The sequence below is a fragment of the Ranitomeya imitator genome, chromosome 3 (genome assembly GCF_032444005.1).
Source record: "Ranitomeya imitator isolate aRanImi1 chromosome 3, aRanImi1.pri, whole genome shotgun sequence".
Classification (NCBI taxonomy): Eukaryota; Metazoa; Chordata; class Amphibia; order Anura; family Dendrobatidae; genus Ranitomeya; species Ranitomeya imitator.
Window position 1 is genome coordinate 118,454,718 of NC_091284.1, and position 15,808 is coordinate 118,470,525.

General features: G+C 42.4%; 1 protein-coding gene and 1 long non-coding RNA gene across 2 annotated transcripts in view; one reads left to right on the forward strand and one right to left on the reverse strand.

The window, feature by feature from the left end:
* LOC138672901 (uncharacterized) overlaps nucleotides 1-15,808 on the forward strand; it is an 87,705-nt gene that overhangs the window by 68,601 nt on the left and 3,296 nt on the right. The window contains exon 2 of the long non-coding RNA XR_011319786.1: nucleotides 15,600-15,780. This is a non-coding gene — a long non-coding RNA (uncharacterized lncRNA). The remainder of the gene's footprint in view (nucleotides 1-15,599; nucleotides 15,781-15,808) is intronic.
* Nucleotides 5,484-15,808, reverse strand: part of SCARF1 (scavenger receptor class F member 1) — an 85,075-nt gene continuing 74,750 nt past the window's right edge. Inside the window, exons 9-11 of the mRNA XM_069761342.1 lie at nucleotides 15,136-15,260; nucleotides 9,262-9,399; nucleotides 5,484-6,667 (exon numbers count right to left, since the gene is read on the reverse strand). Coding sequence (XP_069617443.1) covers nucleotides 5,616-6,667; nucleotides 9,262-9,399; nucleotides 15,136-15,260 — 1,315 coding nt within the window. The 3' untranslated portion in view covers nucleotides 5,484-5,615. The remainder of the gene's footprint in view (nucleotides 6,668-9,261; nucleotides 9,400-15,135; nucleotides 15,261-15,808) is intronic.

Sequence of the window (15,808 nt, forward strand, 5' to 3'; positions counted from 1 at the left end):
AATATCAACAAAACTGAATGTCATAGAACATCAAATCTGCATTATATCCATCAAAACATTACTTGCTTCTGGGAAGGTCAGTTTTATTGGCAGGCACCCTCAATGTCTGATATCTGAAAATAAACCATAAAGGCCCCCATACATATTAAAGTCATTCCAACCTACCAATTTTGCAGAGACCTGACAACCATCTGATGTGTATGATTGCCACCCGCCTCTTCCCTGACAGATGATGTCTAGAGAGAGGAACATTGGACTGACTAAATTTAAATGTCTGATGGTTTTCTGCTCCCGGAAAATAACCTGCCCCCAAAAATGTCTGTCAGTGGCTTACTCATTTCTACCCATGTAGAACACATGCATTCATGGCTAGCAGCATTTGAATGTGTATGGTTGCTTCGGGAAAGATAGCGGTCAGCCAACAGCTATCTAATGTGTATGTCCACCCTAAAAGGAACCTGTCAGCATATTTTTACATTTGGAAGTAGTAGTTTAGATGAGTAGGCGCTGGTCCCTTTATTACAATTATACCTTTTATGCACATGCTCCTGCATAAAAATTATACCTTTGTATACGCGTGCCCCTATAAAAATAATACCTTTATTGGTTGCAGCTCATCAATATTCTGTCTGTGTGGACGTCTGCTCTAATGGATTAATAAAGGTAGCAGACGATCAGCAGCTGGGAATTGAAGTGCTGACATCGCTGGAAAAGTCTGGAGGCGGACAGAGGAGTCTGGAGGACAGAGGGGTTTGGAGGAGGACAGAGGTGTCTGGAGTACAGTAGAGTTTGGAGGAGGACAAAAGAGTCTGGCATACAGAAGGGTTTGGAGGAGGACAGAGGATTCTGAAGGACAGAAGAATTTAGAGGAGGACAGAAGGTTTTGGAGGAGGACAGAGAAATCTGGAGGACAGAAAGATTTAGAGGAGGACAGAAAGGTTTGTAGGAGGACAGAGGAGTCTGGAGGACAGAAAGGTTTGGAGTAGGACAGAGGAGTCTGGAGGACAGAAGGGTTTGGAGGAGGATAGAGGAGTCTGGAGGACAGAAAAGTTGAGGAGGACAGAAGGGTTTGGAGGAGGTCAGGAGTCTAGAGTATAGAAGGGTTTGGAGCAGGACATAGGAGTCTGGAGGACAGAAGGGTTTAGAGGATGACAGAGGAGTCTTGAGAACATAATGGATTAGAGGAGGACAGAAAGGGTTGGGAGAGGACAGAGGAGTCTGGAGAGTGGCTCTATCATAGAGCGTTTCTGTGTATGGGGAATGCAGAGGTGATAGCTGTCGGCTGAACAACTGTTGAGCAGACAGTTATCTAATATGTTAAGGGCTTTATAATTTAATCCATTTTTCTATAGATTAAGTTAATTTGTGCAATCTATATTGGTGATGCCCAATAACTTTTTTTTTAATGGTTTATTTGGTTAGGTATTGAACACCATATAGAGATTACTTCTGCATTCCATTAACCGGCTCATTGATAACAGGTGTTCTTTTCAATTCAGCATGTTGGTTTGTATAGTAATGTATAGGTGCAGCATATTTTAACATTTGGAAAGATAGCAATATGGTGCTAGTAACTGTGTGATAGTGTTATCTAGTCATAGTATGGTAGAGTTGTATTATTCAATTAGGTATGGTGTTAATATTAAGCCACTATATTAATTTTTAGGGGTAAAGCTAATTTTATGTATATACTGTAGATTGGGTACAGCATAGTGTGCCCGGTATTTCCAAGTAGAGTCCATGATTCTTTGGGAACGCAGTCCACTAAACAACAGGACCTGGCTGGGCACTAAGTAGTAGTAGCAATTGTTAAAGTCAGTAAAATGCATTCACATTTATCAATTGTGCTACAGATAATTATTTTCTCACAATGATAAAGAATAATTGTATTAGTGCAGAGCAATTATTGTTTGTTTAGAAATAATCTATGTGCCTGTAATGGGGAGCATTTATGCATTATGGATCAGTGTAAAGTAAATGCGGCGTGCCCGTACGCAGTAGAATTACCCCACAGAGATTTCTACACACAGTATGATGTTCCCACATTGCCCCCACACTAAGTATGAGGCCTCATAGTGCCCCCTCCTCACACAGTGTGCTTCCCCCTGCCAACACACACAGCATGATTCACATATGTCCCCCCATATAGCTTAATGTCCCAGTCTCCTCCCCACACACAGCATTATGTGTTTAGTGTCCCCAAACACAATATGATACTGCCACAGTATCTCCCTACACATAGTATGATGTACCCAGGATCCCACCACACAGTATACTGTCCAAATAGAGACCCACATACATAGAATGATGTCCTTAGTGATCTCCAATGCACAATATTATGCCCCCACAAACAGCATGATGTCACCAGTGTAATCTACACACAGTATGATGTTTGCGGTGTCCCCACACACAGTATGATATTCCACAGTGCCCACCCCACGCACAGTATTCCACACACAAAATATAATGACAGCCCTCCCCCGTACATAATAGCATTATAGGGGGGGGGGGGGGGGGTCTCATGGAAACACAGGCCCTGAGGAATTAATATTGGGAGTTTTGTATATAAACTGTATGTTATATGTTATATTGAGGCAAGGAGCTGTGGTATTTTTAGCACCACGAGCAGTTAGATCAGGTTTAGGCCAGTCCTTTGGCGCCGTTTTTAACAGCTTTTCATTGGTCTGTTTGGCTATTGGCGGGCTTTTTAAATTCATATAAAGCCCTGTTGGTACGGCTTTTCCTCACACGGTGTGTTAAGAAGAAACTGAAGATCCTGAGTGAAGAATGCTACCACTCTGCAGAAATAGCTTGAATTAATTCAGATGCTGCTGTGATCATAGGGTGCTGCCCATTTAACTACAGTGTGTACAGTGCAACCACAAGCTTATGCCAGCTGTGTGGTTTTCCATTCCAGTTGTGTCGTGTGGTGCCGCGCTCACGCCCTGACTGATGGGCGTGAGCTCGAGGGGTTTGTGGCCCCACTGTGCCACAAACCAGACTACCCTGGAAGGGGCGTGACTATGACAGCTGCCTTGGTCTTCACTGGACCCTCTGATGGTGAGGTCAGGCTTGTGCAGCAGGCAGCTGCCAGGTGCTACTCCGGGGTGGTGTCTGGCTGTGGCTGCTGATCCCACTTGGAGAACAGGAACACTAGGACAGGTGCGGGCATCAGGCAGGACTGGCAGAAGAGCACGGCTGAAACTCAGACGAGTAGGCTGGCACGGCTGAGACACAAGGCTGGCAGAGACACTGGGCTGGCAGGTACGGCAGAGACACTGGGCTGGCAGGTACGGCAGAGACACAGGGCTGGCAGGTACGGCAGAGACACAGGGCTGGCAGGTACGGCAGAGACACAGGGCTGGCAGGTACGGCAGAGACACAGGGCTGGCAGGTACGGCAGAGACACAGGGCTGGCAGGTACGGCAGAGACACAGGGCTGGAAGATACGGCAGAGACACAGGGCTGTTTGGTGTGGTGTATGAAGGAACAGGTAGGGACCTGTTCACACAGGAGGTGCAGGTACGGATATGTAGTATGAAGGAATAGGTAGGGTCCTGTTCAGACAGGAGGTGCAGGTATGGAAACAAGCCAGAAGGAAAGGAGAATAAAGGAACAGGTTGGGACCTGTTCACACAGAAAGAGAACCGCAAGGCTGTGGATAGGAGCGGTAGAGCAGCAAGAGATAGCACAGCAACAAAAGCTAAGCAGAGCGGAACCACAAGGAATGCAGAGAGGAGCTGCAGCAAGAGATTACTGCAGCAGCAGAAGCTAAGCAGAGAGGAACCACAAGGAATGCTGAGGAGAGCTCCAGCAAGAGATTTCTGCAGCAGCAGGTGCGGAGCAGAGTAGAACGGAGCAGAACCGCAGGAGTGCGGAGAAGAGGCAAAGCCGCAAAGAGACAAGGGTAGAGCCACAAAGTGCAGAGCCAAGAGCAGAGTGAAGGCACAGAGTGCAGAGCCAAGAGCAGAGTGAAGGCACAGAGTGCAGAGCCAAGAGCAAAGCAAGGTCGCAGAGAGTGGAGCCGAGAGCAGAGGCACTGCAGGGAAAGAAACCACAGAAAAGGAGACTGAGATAGGACAAAGTTCAGACAAGGTAATGGAACAGGACAAGGTACAAGAACAAAGATACAGTGACCAGGATATTCTGCCTCCTGGAGGGCAGACAGACCAAAACAGGGCAAAGCAATGACACAGACACTGAGACCAGTCTGCCTATAGGGGTGCTGCCTTATTACAGGGTCTGACTATGGGCACTGCCTTATTACAGGGTCTGACGATGGTGGCTGCCTTATTACAAGGTCTGACTATGGGGGCTGCCTTACTACAGAGTCTGACTATGGGGGTGCTGCCTTTTACAGTGTCTGCCTATGGGGGCTGCCTTATGCTATAAAGTCTGCCTATGGGGAGTGCATTATACTATATTGTGGACTATTTGGTGCATTATGCTACTGTATATGGAGGCTATCTAGGGGGCCATCAAACAGTGTGGAGATTACAGTGTGGGGGTCATTATACATTGTTGGAGCCATCAAACAGTTTGGAGGCTACTAAGGAGTCAGTATACTGTGTGGGTTGTACTATACAGTGAGGGGGCATTATACTGTGTATAAGAGAGCAGCATGATGTGTATGGGGGAGCTGTACAGGGGGCAGACTCAGGACACTATTAAATGTAAAGTGGGCACTTATTGTTATAGGGGAACTCAGGTTACTGTGGCTATCAAAGGATACACAGGGCAATATTACTTTCTAGGGGGCAAAATATGGGCACTGTTTTCTAGGACACTTGCTCCCGGCATTACTGTATTATAGAGGGGTGCTTTAGAATTTAGAGGGCACAGAGAACCACACAGCAGGTGCAGTAATAGGGACACATACTCAGCAGCTCAGTAGCTCAGTATTGGGGTAAGAGGTGCAGTAATAGGGACATACGGCAGCAGCGACTCAGTATTGGTGTATCAGGTGCAGTAATAGGGACATACGGCAGCAGCGGCTCAGTATTGGGGTATCAGGTGCAGTAATAGGGACATATACGGCAGCAGCGGCTCAGTATTGGGGTTTCAGCAGGATGAGGAGTTTGTGCAGGTTGGGAATAGATGGTGTTGGGGCTGGAATATGAGAAGAAGAAACGTGTCTTTGTTGTATTCTCTGCAGACGAGTTGTAGCTGGAAGAAGTTGTCATGTCGGTCTGGGCCAGATGGAAAAGACGGGAAAAATGAACGATTCCATCAGAAAGAACGTCAGCGGCAAGACGTTATCTGTAACTGTGCTGTAATCTCTTATATGTTCTGTAGAACTGGTATCTACCACTGACCATATGGTGGTAATATCAATATTGGTCTTTATATAGTGATTATCTATATAAGGTATATTATGGCGCGTCACCGAGTTGTAATCAAGGTTACCTGGTTAGGGGCCCACTCAGAAGTTTCGCAGCTCATTAAATTTATTTACTGACTCCCAGAAAATACCCCAACACGTCACCAACAATGTTTTATTATCAAAATCATAAAAAACAGCCTATGGCACAGCTCAAACAACATAGTACTGATAAAAAAAGGCTATGGACGGTCACTAATACGTTTCTCCTTATGTTTGTTATGTGCATAAAGTTTCAACAACTAAGATTATCACAGTTCATTTCTGCATCTTCATATAAGGAAGACGGTTCCAGTTCATGGTCCACAAAACTCTTTGTTATACTTATGTTTTCATACTTCGGTTCTGAGTCCGCTCCGTCATCTGTGCTTTGGTAAATGTGATCAACATTTTGAGTTTGTTCCATCAATTCTGGATCATGTAAGTTGGAGTACATGTTCTCTGGTTTATCAGGATTTTCTACTTTCCCTATATCATATTCATCTTCAGGCAAATGTTTTTTAAGGATAGAAGAACTTGGAAGAACTAGTTTTTTTGTCTGGCTATCTTGTAGTTTATCATTTGAAGTGTTTTTAATCATAATTTTGACATCTTCTGGATAACTAGGCCTTGGCTGAGTCACTTTGGAGTTTGAATGCTGAAACAAACTTACCCTTGTAGGTTTCGGGATTCCTTTCGGAAAACTGCCCAAACGTTTTAATACTGCTTGTACTGCCCCGTCCACATTCCCTTCTGACTTTCTACGAGGTTTATAAGGCTTTCTTGGGGGACCAACAGTCACATAAAGAGTGGAAATATTGTGAGTCTTCCTGTTAATTTCAGAGCTCTCTTTTAAACTCGCCTCTGTTACTTCTCCTTTGAAAGATGCCTTCTGTGCATTAGACATTGTTCTCCGGCGGCCAACTGGACCGCTTCTCTGGAGTTTTGGATGATCCTCTGATTCTGGATTGTAGTTTATTGTGTCATAGTGCACATTATTATCTTCATTTCTTTGTGACTCATCTCCATTTATTGTCTGTGATTGTATAGAGGGCAACTTTGGGAGACTCACAGCAAGTTTGGGTTTCCGAGCAAGTTTAGGGGTTTCAGTTGTGGATGATCTTCTGGTCTCAAATTTGGTTCCTTCAGCAAATGATACGGAGGGTCTTTTGGATTTGGCAATGCTAGAAGTTCTAGGAATAGAAAATGGAAGGGATGCATCATCTGTGCTCAAAATCATGGCATCGGGGAACACATTGCATTTAGAGCTTATTTCTTGAAAGCCATCTAAGTCCGCAACAGACATTGCTATAAAACAGAAAGATAAAATATTTTGGTAAATTATATCCACAATTCAGTCTGAGTTAAAGTCAAAATGATCATTTTTCGCACTCAGATTTTCACTCCACAGCTTGAGTTCTCTATGAAAGCAGAGATTCCTAATATCTAAGTGATACTTGAAATATCGGTTGGGCCACTGAAAAGCAGAACCCTTTTTGCTTTGTGGTTTGTACAGGATAATGCTAATTGGACCGCATTCATCAGAACAGTTTAAATGGGATGTCCATGCATATAATATTGATGAAGCTGTGCTTTTCCCCACAATTCAATGTATACATCTGGCCACTGCCACAGCTAAAATAAATAGCATAGGTCATTAAGGTCATCAATATGACATATCTTACAAACCCCTTTAACAAGAGTCTGAGGCTCATTTAATGGCATAGTATAAGAATTAAGCAACAAGGTAGTTGACCTGGGTACAAAATTCTTAAAAATTTAGAATTTCAAAATATATAACAAATATATATATATAAAAAATATAAATATGTTTTATATTTATTTTATATACAGTACAGACCACAAGTTTGGACACACCTCATTTAAAGATTTTTCTGTATTTTCATGACTGTGAAAATTGTACATTCACACTGAAGGCATCAAAACTATGAAATAACACATGTGGAATATATATACTTATCAAAAAAGTGTGAAACAACTGAAATTATGTCTTATATTCTAGGTTCTTCAAAGTAGCCACCTTTTGCTTTGATGACTGCTTTGCACACTCTTGGCATTCTCTTGATGAGCTTCAAGAGGTAGTCACCGGGAATGGTTTTCACTTCACCGGTGTGCCCTGTCAGGTTTAATAGTAGGATTTCTTGCCTTATCAATGGGGTTGGGACCATCAGTTGTGTTGTGTTGTGCAGAAGTGTGGTGGATACACAGCTGATAGTCCTACTGAATAGACTGTTAGAATTTGTATTATGGCAAGAAAAAAGCAGCTAAGTACAGAAAAACGAGTGGCCATCATTACTTTAAGAAATGAAGGTCAGTCAGTCTGAAAAATTGGGAAAACTTTGAAAGCGTCCCCAAGTGCAGTGGCAAAAACCATCAAGCACTACAAAGAAACTGGCTCACACCAGGAAAGGAAGACCAAGAGTCACCTCTGCTTCTGAGGATAAGTTTATCCGAGTCACCAGCCTCAGAAATCGCAGGTTAACAGCAGCTCAGATTAGAGACCAGGTCAATGCCACACAGAGTTCTAGCAGCAGACACATCTCTACAACAACTGTTAAGAGGAGACTTTGTGCAGCAGGCCTTCATGGTAAAATAGCTGCTAGGAAACCACTGCTAAGGACAGGCAACAATCAGAAGAGAAAAAAAAATCGCAGCACGCTGTGATTTGCAGAGCAAATTGGATGGCCTTCAGTCATTCATAGTTTTGATGCCTTCAGTGTGAATGAATGAAAAATCTTTAAATGAGAAGGTGTGTCCAAACTTTTGGTCTGTACTGTATATTAAAGAAAGTACTTGTTTCTCTGTTTCTTCTTTGAAATGTTGTGCCCCTAATAAATGATGTCTAAATGATAAATGAGAGCAAGTCAATATAGGGAGTATTGGTGTTTAGGCAGTATGTTTTTATTTTATTTTAAGTATAAGTCAACCCAAGTATAAGCTTGAGGCACCTAATTTTGTCTCGAAAAACAGGGAAAACCTATTGACTCGAGTATAAGCCGGGTATGCATTGTACCCTCATCCCTATCCTGGTATGCATGGCTCCCCATCCCCGTCCTTGTATGCATCGCTCCTGGTCCTTGTATGCATGGCTCACCGTCCTTGTGTGCATGGCTCCCCGTCCTTGTATGCATGGCTCCCTGTCCATCCTTGTATGCATGGCTCCCCGTCCTTGTATGCATGGCTCCCCATCCCTATCCTTGTATACATGGCTCCCCGTCCTTCCTTGTATGCATTGCTCCCCATCCTTTTATGCATGGCTCCCCGTCCATCCTTGTATGCATGGCTCCCTGTCCCTGTATGCATGGCTCCTTATCCCCATCCTTGTATTCATGGTTCCTATAAAAAAAAAACACATCCTACTTACCTTTCCTGAACGCTCTTGCCGCATCTTGTTACAGCATCAGCAGCTCTTCGTGTCCCCGCTCATTAAAAGTAATGAATATCACTCCACATCTTTGGGAGTGGAGAGGGATGAATATTCATTACTTTAATGAGCGGGGGACACGTGATCGCTCAGTCGGAAGACTGGCATCAGAAGGAGATGCAGTGAGGGCGCGCAGGGAAGGTATGTAGGCTGTGGCTGTAACTGTGGGCGCTATAAGAGAAATGAATATTCACTGTAAGTGCAGTGAATATTCATTTCTCTTTAGCAGCGGACACAGTTACAGCCGCAGTCGCCGGCTCCTGCTTCTGTGACCCGCTGGACCACCATTCCCCCTCCCCCGACGTCTTTCTGGGACAATGACTCATGCATAACACGTTGGAGGTTTTTTCAGCACAAAAAAATCTGCTGGGAACTCGGCTTATACACGAGTATATATGGTAAATATATTTCTTGTCTTATGATCTACGTGCAACTGAGATAAGAAAACTGCTGTCACCTTCTCTTGGAGGAACGCAGTACACAGGTCCTTCTTCTTCTGATTCAAATGAAGAAAAGGAGTTTTCGGATAACCAGCCTGTAGAGGGGGATTCAATGAAGCTGTGGTTGAAGGGCAGCTCGGCGTCATGGTGTGAAACTGGAAGATAAATGATTTAAAAGAATTTACTTTATGACACACATTGCTTTTAGATAAGTACAGGTATTATACCAGAGGTCTAGAACAGTTATGTCAGTAATGTCGCATTTATATTTAATAAGTGGATGTATTTTAAGAACATCACATGCTGATTATTGTTACATTATTTCAGACATACACAGCTATGTTAACCCTTTCATTAAATTCGCCGTACATGTACGGCGCTACGGGAGGTGTGTTCCCGCAAACTGTCGTACATGCGCGGTGTGACAAAGACTCACTCCAAGTGCCGGCACAATCAAAAGTCAGCGCTTTATGACAGTTGACACCACAATTGGTGCTAGTGCTGATCGCGGGCGTTTAACTCTTCTGATGCTGATATTGATAGTGATAGCGACATCGATCGGCACTGCAGAGGGAGGGAGCTTCCTCTCAGCTCTGATTGGCACAATGGGGTAGCTTCATAGCATACTACATTGTGGATCATCAGGAAGTTGGATGTGTTGATACAGCATTCAATATTCTCTTTTCCTCTATGCTGGAATATTTGGGTGGTTGTTTGGATCACCAGCATAAGGTTATTTCAGAGTTTAAGGGACAGCCGCCGAGGTACGGGGACGCCATTCTCGTTCATTTGTCCGCTGTTAGGCAGAGATTGAGTCCAGAATATTTTGTTCAGGGTGAACTCAGCTAGCATGGTTGCTTACACGGTGATTGTTGTTTGTCTTTAAGAGTATTCATTAAAGGTTATATTTTATATATCTAAGTTTTATATAGGGTTATTCTTTGGTAGTCTAGTAAAATGTTCCCAATAAAAGCTCCAACTCAAGCCATAAAAAATTGCAAGTCCCCACTCAGGACCATCATCTTTCAATGGAAATATATGGGTCTACCATGTTCCTGATAGTACAAATTCTCTGGAAAAGCAAAATGGCTCCTCACCCCCTAAAGAAAGCCAGCGAATTCTGCGCTTCCAAATCCAAATGCCCCCTCTCCCTTCTAAGCACTATAGTGTGTCTAAACAGCATTAGCATCCGCATTTGGCAATTCTGTAGCCACGAGAGCCCACTTAATTTACGACGTCCATGTCTTCAGAAGCATAAGCTGGGCATAATTTACTGGGTACTACAACATCCTGGGCACTACAATGTACAGGCACCACAATGGCAGATTTGCAATTTTCACTCAGCAACATTCACTGCTGCTTGTTTCTTGCAAACACCCATGGAGTCTAAATCGCCATTACACCTGCAGATAAATTCTAAAAGGGGTGCAATTTCCAAAATGGGGTCATTTGAGGGGGATTCTGTTCTTCTGGTACTTAGGGACTCAATATGTGGAGTCTACCTACTATTCTATGATAATCTGTTCTCCAAGATTCAAATAGCGCTCCTTACATCCCAAGTCTCGCTGTGTGGTTAAGCATTACTGTACAGTCATACGTGGGGTATTGCCACGTTCAGCAGAACTTGTGTGACAAACTTTGGTGCCATTTATAGCCATTTCCCCATGTGACAATGCAAAATTTTGGGCAAGAACAAAATTGTTGTGGCAAAAATATTTTTTTTTCTTCATTGGCCAAAGGTATAAAATTCTGTGACACATCCGTGATGCCAATATGATCAATGCACCCCTAGATGAAGTAACTAAGAAATGTAGTTTGTAAAATGGGGTCACTTATGGGGTTATGTCAATGTGACATGGTACCCTCAAACCATTCCAGCAAAATGTGCACTACAATATGGCGCTCCTTTCCTTCTGAGTTTTCGACCACATAGGAGGTATTGCGTACTCAGGAGAAATTGCGTAACATATTTTTTGGTCCATTTGCTCCTATCATCCTTTTTGGAAATGGAAAACTTGAGGCCAAAGTAACATTTTAGCAGAAAAAAAAATTCCATTGATTCAGCCCAATGTTATACAAATCTGTGAATCGCCTGAGGGTTAAAAATGCTCCCTACACCACTAGATGAATTCCTCAAGAGGTGTACTTTCCAAAATAGGGTCACTTGTGTTTTCTTTTGCTGTTCTGGCATGTCAATGGCTCTTGAAGGGGAAGGAGCCAAATTGAATTCTTCCAATTTTAGCTGGAACAGATTGTGAATGCCATGTCACATTGCAGTGCACAAGTGGCGAGGCTATTTGACCTTTTGTGGCGCCTGCGCACTACAGTACTTTGCTCTGCCCTCAACAGGGCAGAGAAGTACGCCTGCACAGGAGCGTGATTCTGGGGAGCCTGTGTGGATGACGCAGGGTCGCGTCATCCACAAGAAGCAAGCAGGAGGGTGGTGATCATAAGAAGATGGGAGGTGCTGGACCAAGAAGAGCGATGCCCCTCGGACCAGACCGCCTCTGAGGTGAGTATAATAAAACGTATTTTTCAGTTCTTCCAGGTTGGGTTGGGGGCTTATATACAGCATTATAGAACGCTGTGTATAAGCCCTGAAAGGTGTCTTATATTGGCGAAAACTTAAAGTTTAACTTTAAGACACCATTTAAAAAGGCAGTTTTGATATTCAAATCTCTGACACATAGTTTATACTGCAGCTGTAGCCCTTTGAATCCTGAATGTGGTCTGTTTAGAAACTGGAGAAAATGTGGCATCATAATCTTCACCATATTTTTTGAGAATATCCTTCTGCTACTAATCTTGCTTTAAATCTATGAACCTTGTTCTCACAGTCATAATTGGTCTTAAAATCCCACTTACGTTTGATTGCTTACTAGCCTTGATCTAGTCTTGTGAGTTTCATGTTTGAAGTTGAGGAACGGAGTTCATTTCCTCATTAGCAGCAATAATCCACTTCAGTTTTTCATGAACAGGTAGTTTTTGCATCTCATCCCATGACTGCGTCTGTTACTCAAGCAGTATTTTGACAAAGTATGATAGCTGCTTAGCTGGTATACCCTTGTTTGATCTCGACGATCTCCTGACTTCAAGATCACCTGATTTTTCTGTTGCTTCTTGAGTAATGGACGAACCTAACCAAACTTCTACATCCTTTTCTTTGTTATTTGGAGCAATATATTGGGGTTCATTATATGGTGTGGAGCATTACATGGGGTCTATTATTCTGTATGCAGCAATATATGGGGCTCATTCTACTATATGGAGCAATATATGTGGCTCATTATATTGTATAGAGCATTTTATGGGGCTTATTATTTTGTATGGAGCACTATGTGGTGCCCATAATACTGTATGGAGCAATAAATGAGGCTCATTATTCTTGTATGGAGCACTATGTGGTACCAATAATACTTTATGGAGAAATACATGGGGCTCATTATACTCAAGGGAACACTATGTGGTGTACATAATACTGTATGGAGAAATCTATGGGGCTCATTATTCTGTATGGAGCACTATGTGGCACCAATAATACTTTATGGAGAAATATATGGGGCTCATTATTCTCTATGGAGCACTATGTAGTGTACATAATACTGTATGGAGAAATCTATGGGGCTCATTATTCTGTATGGAGCACTATGTGGCACCAATAATAATTTATGGAGAAATATATGGGGCTCATTATTCTCTATGGAGCACTATGTAGTGTACATAATACTGTATGGAGAAATCTATGGGGCTCATTATTCTGTATGGAGCACTATGTGGTGCCCATAATACTGTATGGAGCAATATATGGGGCTCATTATTCTGTATGGAGCACTATGTGGTGCCCATAATACTGTATGGAGCAATATATGGGGCTCATTATTCTGTATGGAGCACTAGGTGGTGCCCATAATACTCTATGGAGCAATATATGGGGCTAATTATTCTGTATGAAGCACTATGTGGTGCCCATAATACTGTATGGAGCAATATATGGGGTCATTATTCTGGGTGGAGAACTATGTAGTGCCTATAACACAGTATGGAGCAATGCATGGGGTCATTATTCTGTATGAAGCACTATGTGGTGCCCATATTACTCATGTAATGTAAGAAGTAAGTAAAATCTTTGGCATTGTACTATACCTATATTTCTCTGCCGTATCTGTGCATCATGAATCATGGTATGTGTTTAAGGGGCCCACTGAGACTCTTTCGCCCAGGGCCCACGAAAACCTGGAGTCAGCCCTGACTCGCAATATAACAATTTTGATGGACACAGAACCTCATGCACTATTAAAAATTAGTAAATAGTAGTTGTTGCAATATATACAATAATAAGCATTATTCCATCACCATTAATAGTCAAAAATCGAAATAATGATCTAACTAAAAAAAATAATCTCTGATGAAACCCATATTAAACTAATGGCACCTTAAAAAGAGTGGCTTCATGGTTTTTACTAGAGGGCACTTCACTCCATTGAAACTTCACAAATATAATTCCACTTATTACCCCAACTCCTGGGGATGTGTTAAAGAGCTGGGCTTATATTTCACATGTGGTGGTCACGCATTATGATAGGAAACTATTGTTAACGCATGGTTCGAAACACGTCGCAGATCACTAACCATGGGGTTGCAACTTGAAGCTCATTGGTCCTCTTGAAAAATGTCTAGCATGTCTCCCACTATCATACTAATCTTTAATAGCATTGGTATTCTCATAAAGACCAAAGGATTCTTTTGCCCCCCTTTAGGCTCCAGGGCCTCCACACCTATCATAGTTACGCCCCTTTTCTGTGACCCTAGAACTCAGCATCTTGAAGTTATTCTCTGATAAAATCCCTAAACCCAAACTTTTACTAATCAGACACATGCTTGCAGCCACTAAGATTCTGGTACCCAATTCGCGGAGATCCAAAATATCACCTTCATTTAAGTAGTAGAAACAAATAGTTGACCAAATATTCTGATTCGAGGAATTAACCAGCCAAGAGGTTAGAAACATTGTTTAAAAAGGTCTGCACCCACCATATAAACTCTTATCTCCCCTGACCTCTCTAGACTTCTTATGCAATCCCAAACATAACTTCAGCTGTTGGAGGTTTTTGTAGATAAGGCCAGCTGACCAGCAGTTTAAACCTTAACCCTGATATACGTGCCTTGTGATCTGATTCACTATCCACTTGAAAAACCTCAAAGAACTTGGTTTGGCCTTGAGTTCATGGGACACATCTTTAATTTTGATGATAAATGTCAATGTTTGTTAACCAATAGCTGCGTTGATGGAACTCAAGGTCTGTATTATCTGCTGTTACTGTCTGGACTGTCATTTTTAAAAATCAATAAAAAGAGTTTAAAAAGAAAGTTTGCATTAAGTGATATGCTAAACTGTGCCAAGAAATGCTTGGATGGAGAAAAACAGGATGGAGTTGCATGTAGTGTATACACCAATACATACGACTAATAAATTTTAATGAGACTTGAATGATGGGGCTGCCGCTCTGTGCAAGACCCTCTACCTGCCTTGTGCCCTCTGTATGATCAGGTGTCTTTTTTTGTGGCAGGGGTGACTGTGAACCCCCTTACACACCAGTGCATACATCCAACTACTAAGTCTACACCGCTGGATGCAGATTGTGCAAGAGATAATTATTATTTTTATTTTTAAATCAACCTTTGCTAAATAGTAGATAAAGAGGTTTTCTTTTTCTGTGTCGCTTTTGTCACTGAGTCCTTCCTTTTGCGTTGTATGGGTATTTTCACACAGGAAGAATGTGTGAATATGGACGACTACATTCTGTGCATTATTTATTATATTCAGAAATGATGCAAATTTGTAAAATATTAAATAATGTCTATAAACTATTTTTTACAAACAAAATTCTTACCGGTAACCCAAGAAACTTTATCACTCCTAACAGAACAGCATGGCAAGTAGGAGCCTAAGTTAACAAGGGCTCCTTGGAAATTGTGCTTCATCCTTGATAAACATCCTCTGTCACCTTTAGATACTCTGCAACAAAGAGACAATGAAATGCATGTGTATGGATGGAGGTCACAACAAACAGTTAATCCATATGTACCTGCATAGGTGGTCTAGTTTGTGGGATGTGCAGGTATTCCACAATAAAACAATATGATGTAAGTCATTAAATGTTCTGGATGAGAAGATGGCTTTATACTCAGAAATTAATGGGTTTGTCCATTTTAAAATGTTATTGTTCCATTGGGTTGTAGAGGTCCATAATAACAAACGGAGCTGTTGTAGGGCTGGTAAAGCACTGTCTCTCTGCTGCTGCTCCTATCTTTGTTGGTTGATCACTTCTATAACATTTGTGTTTGGGCTCACCAGGTCATGTGGATCCGCTAAGCCTCTGGTCCGGTTGGGCACACAGACCACATGCGTTGGTGCAGCTTCAAGAGGATACGTGGAATCGTAAGGACTAAGACTAACTGGAAAATCAGGAACAGTTGAACAGATGGAATGGAACCAGGCATGGATGAATGCAAGTTGAAACACTCCCAAGACACAGGTGTGTGTGTCAATGGGGCTTAAATGAG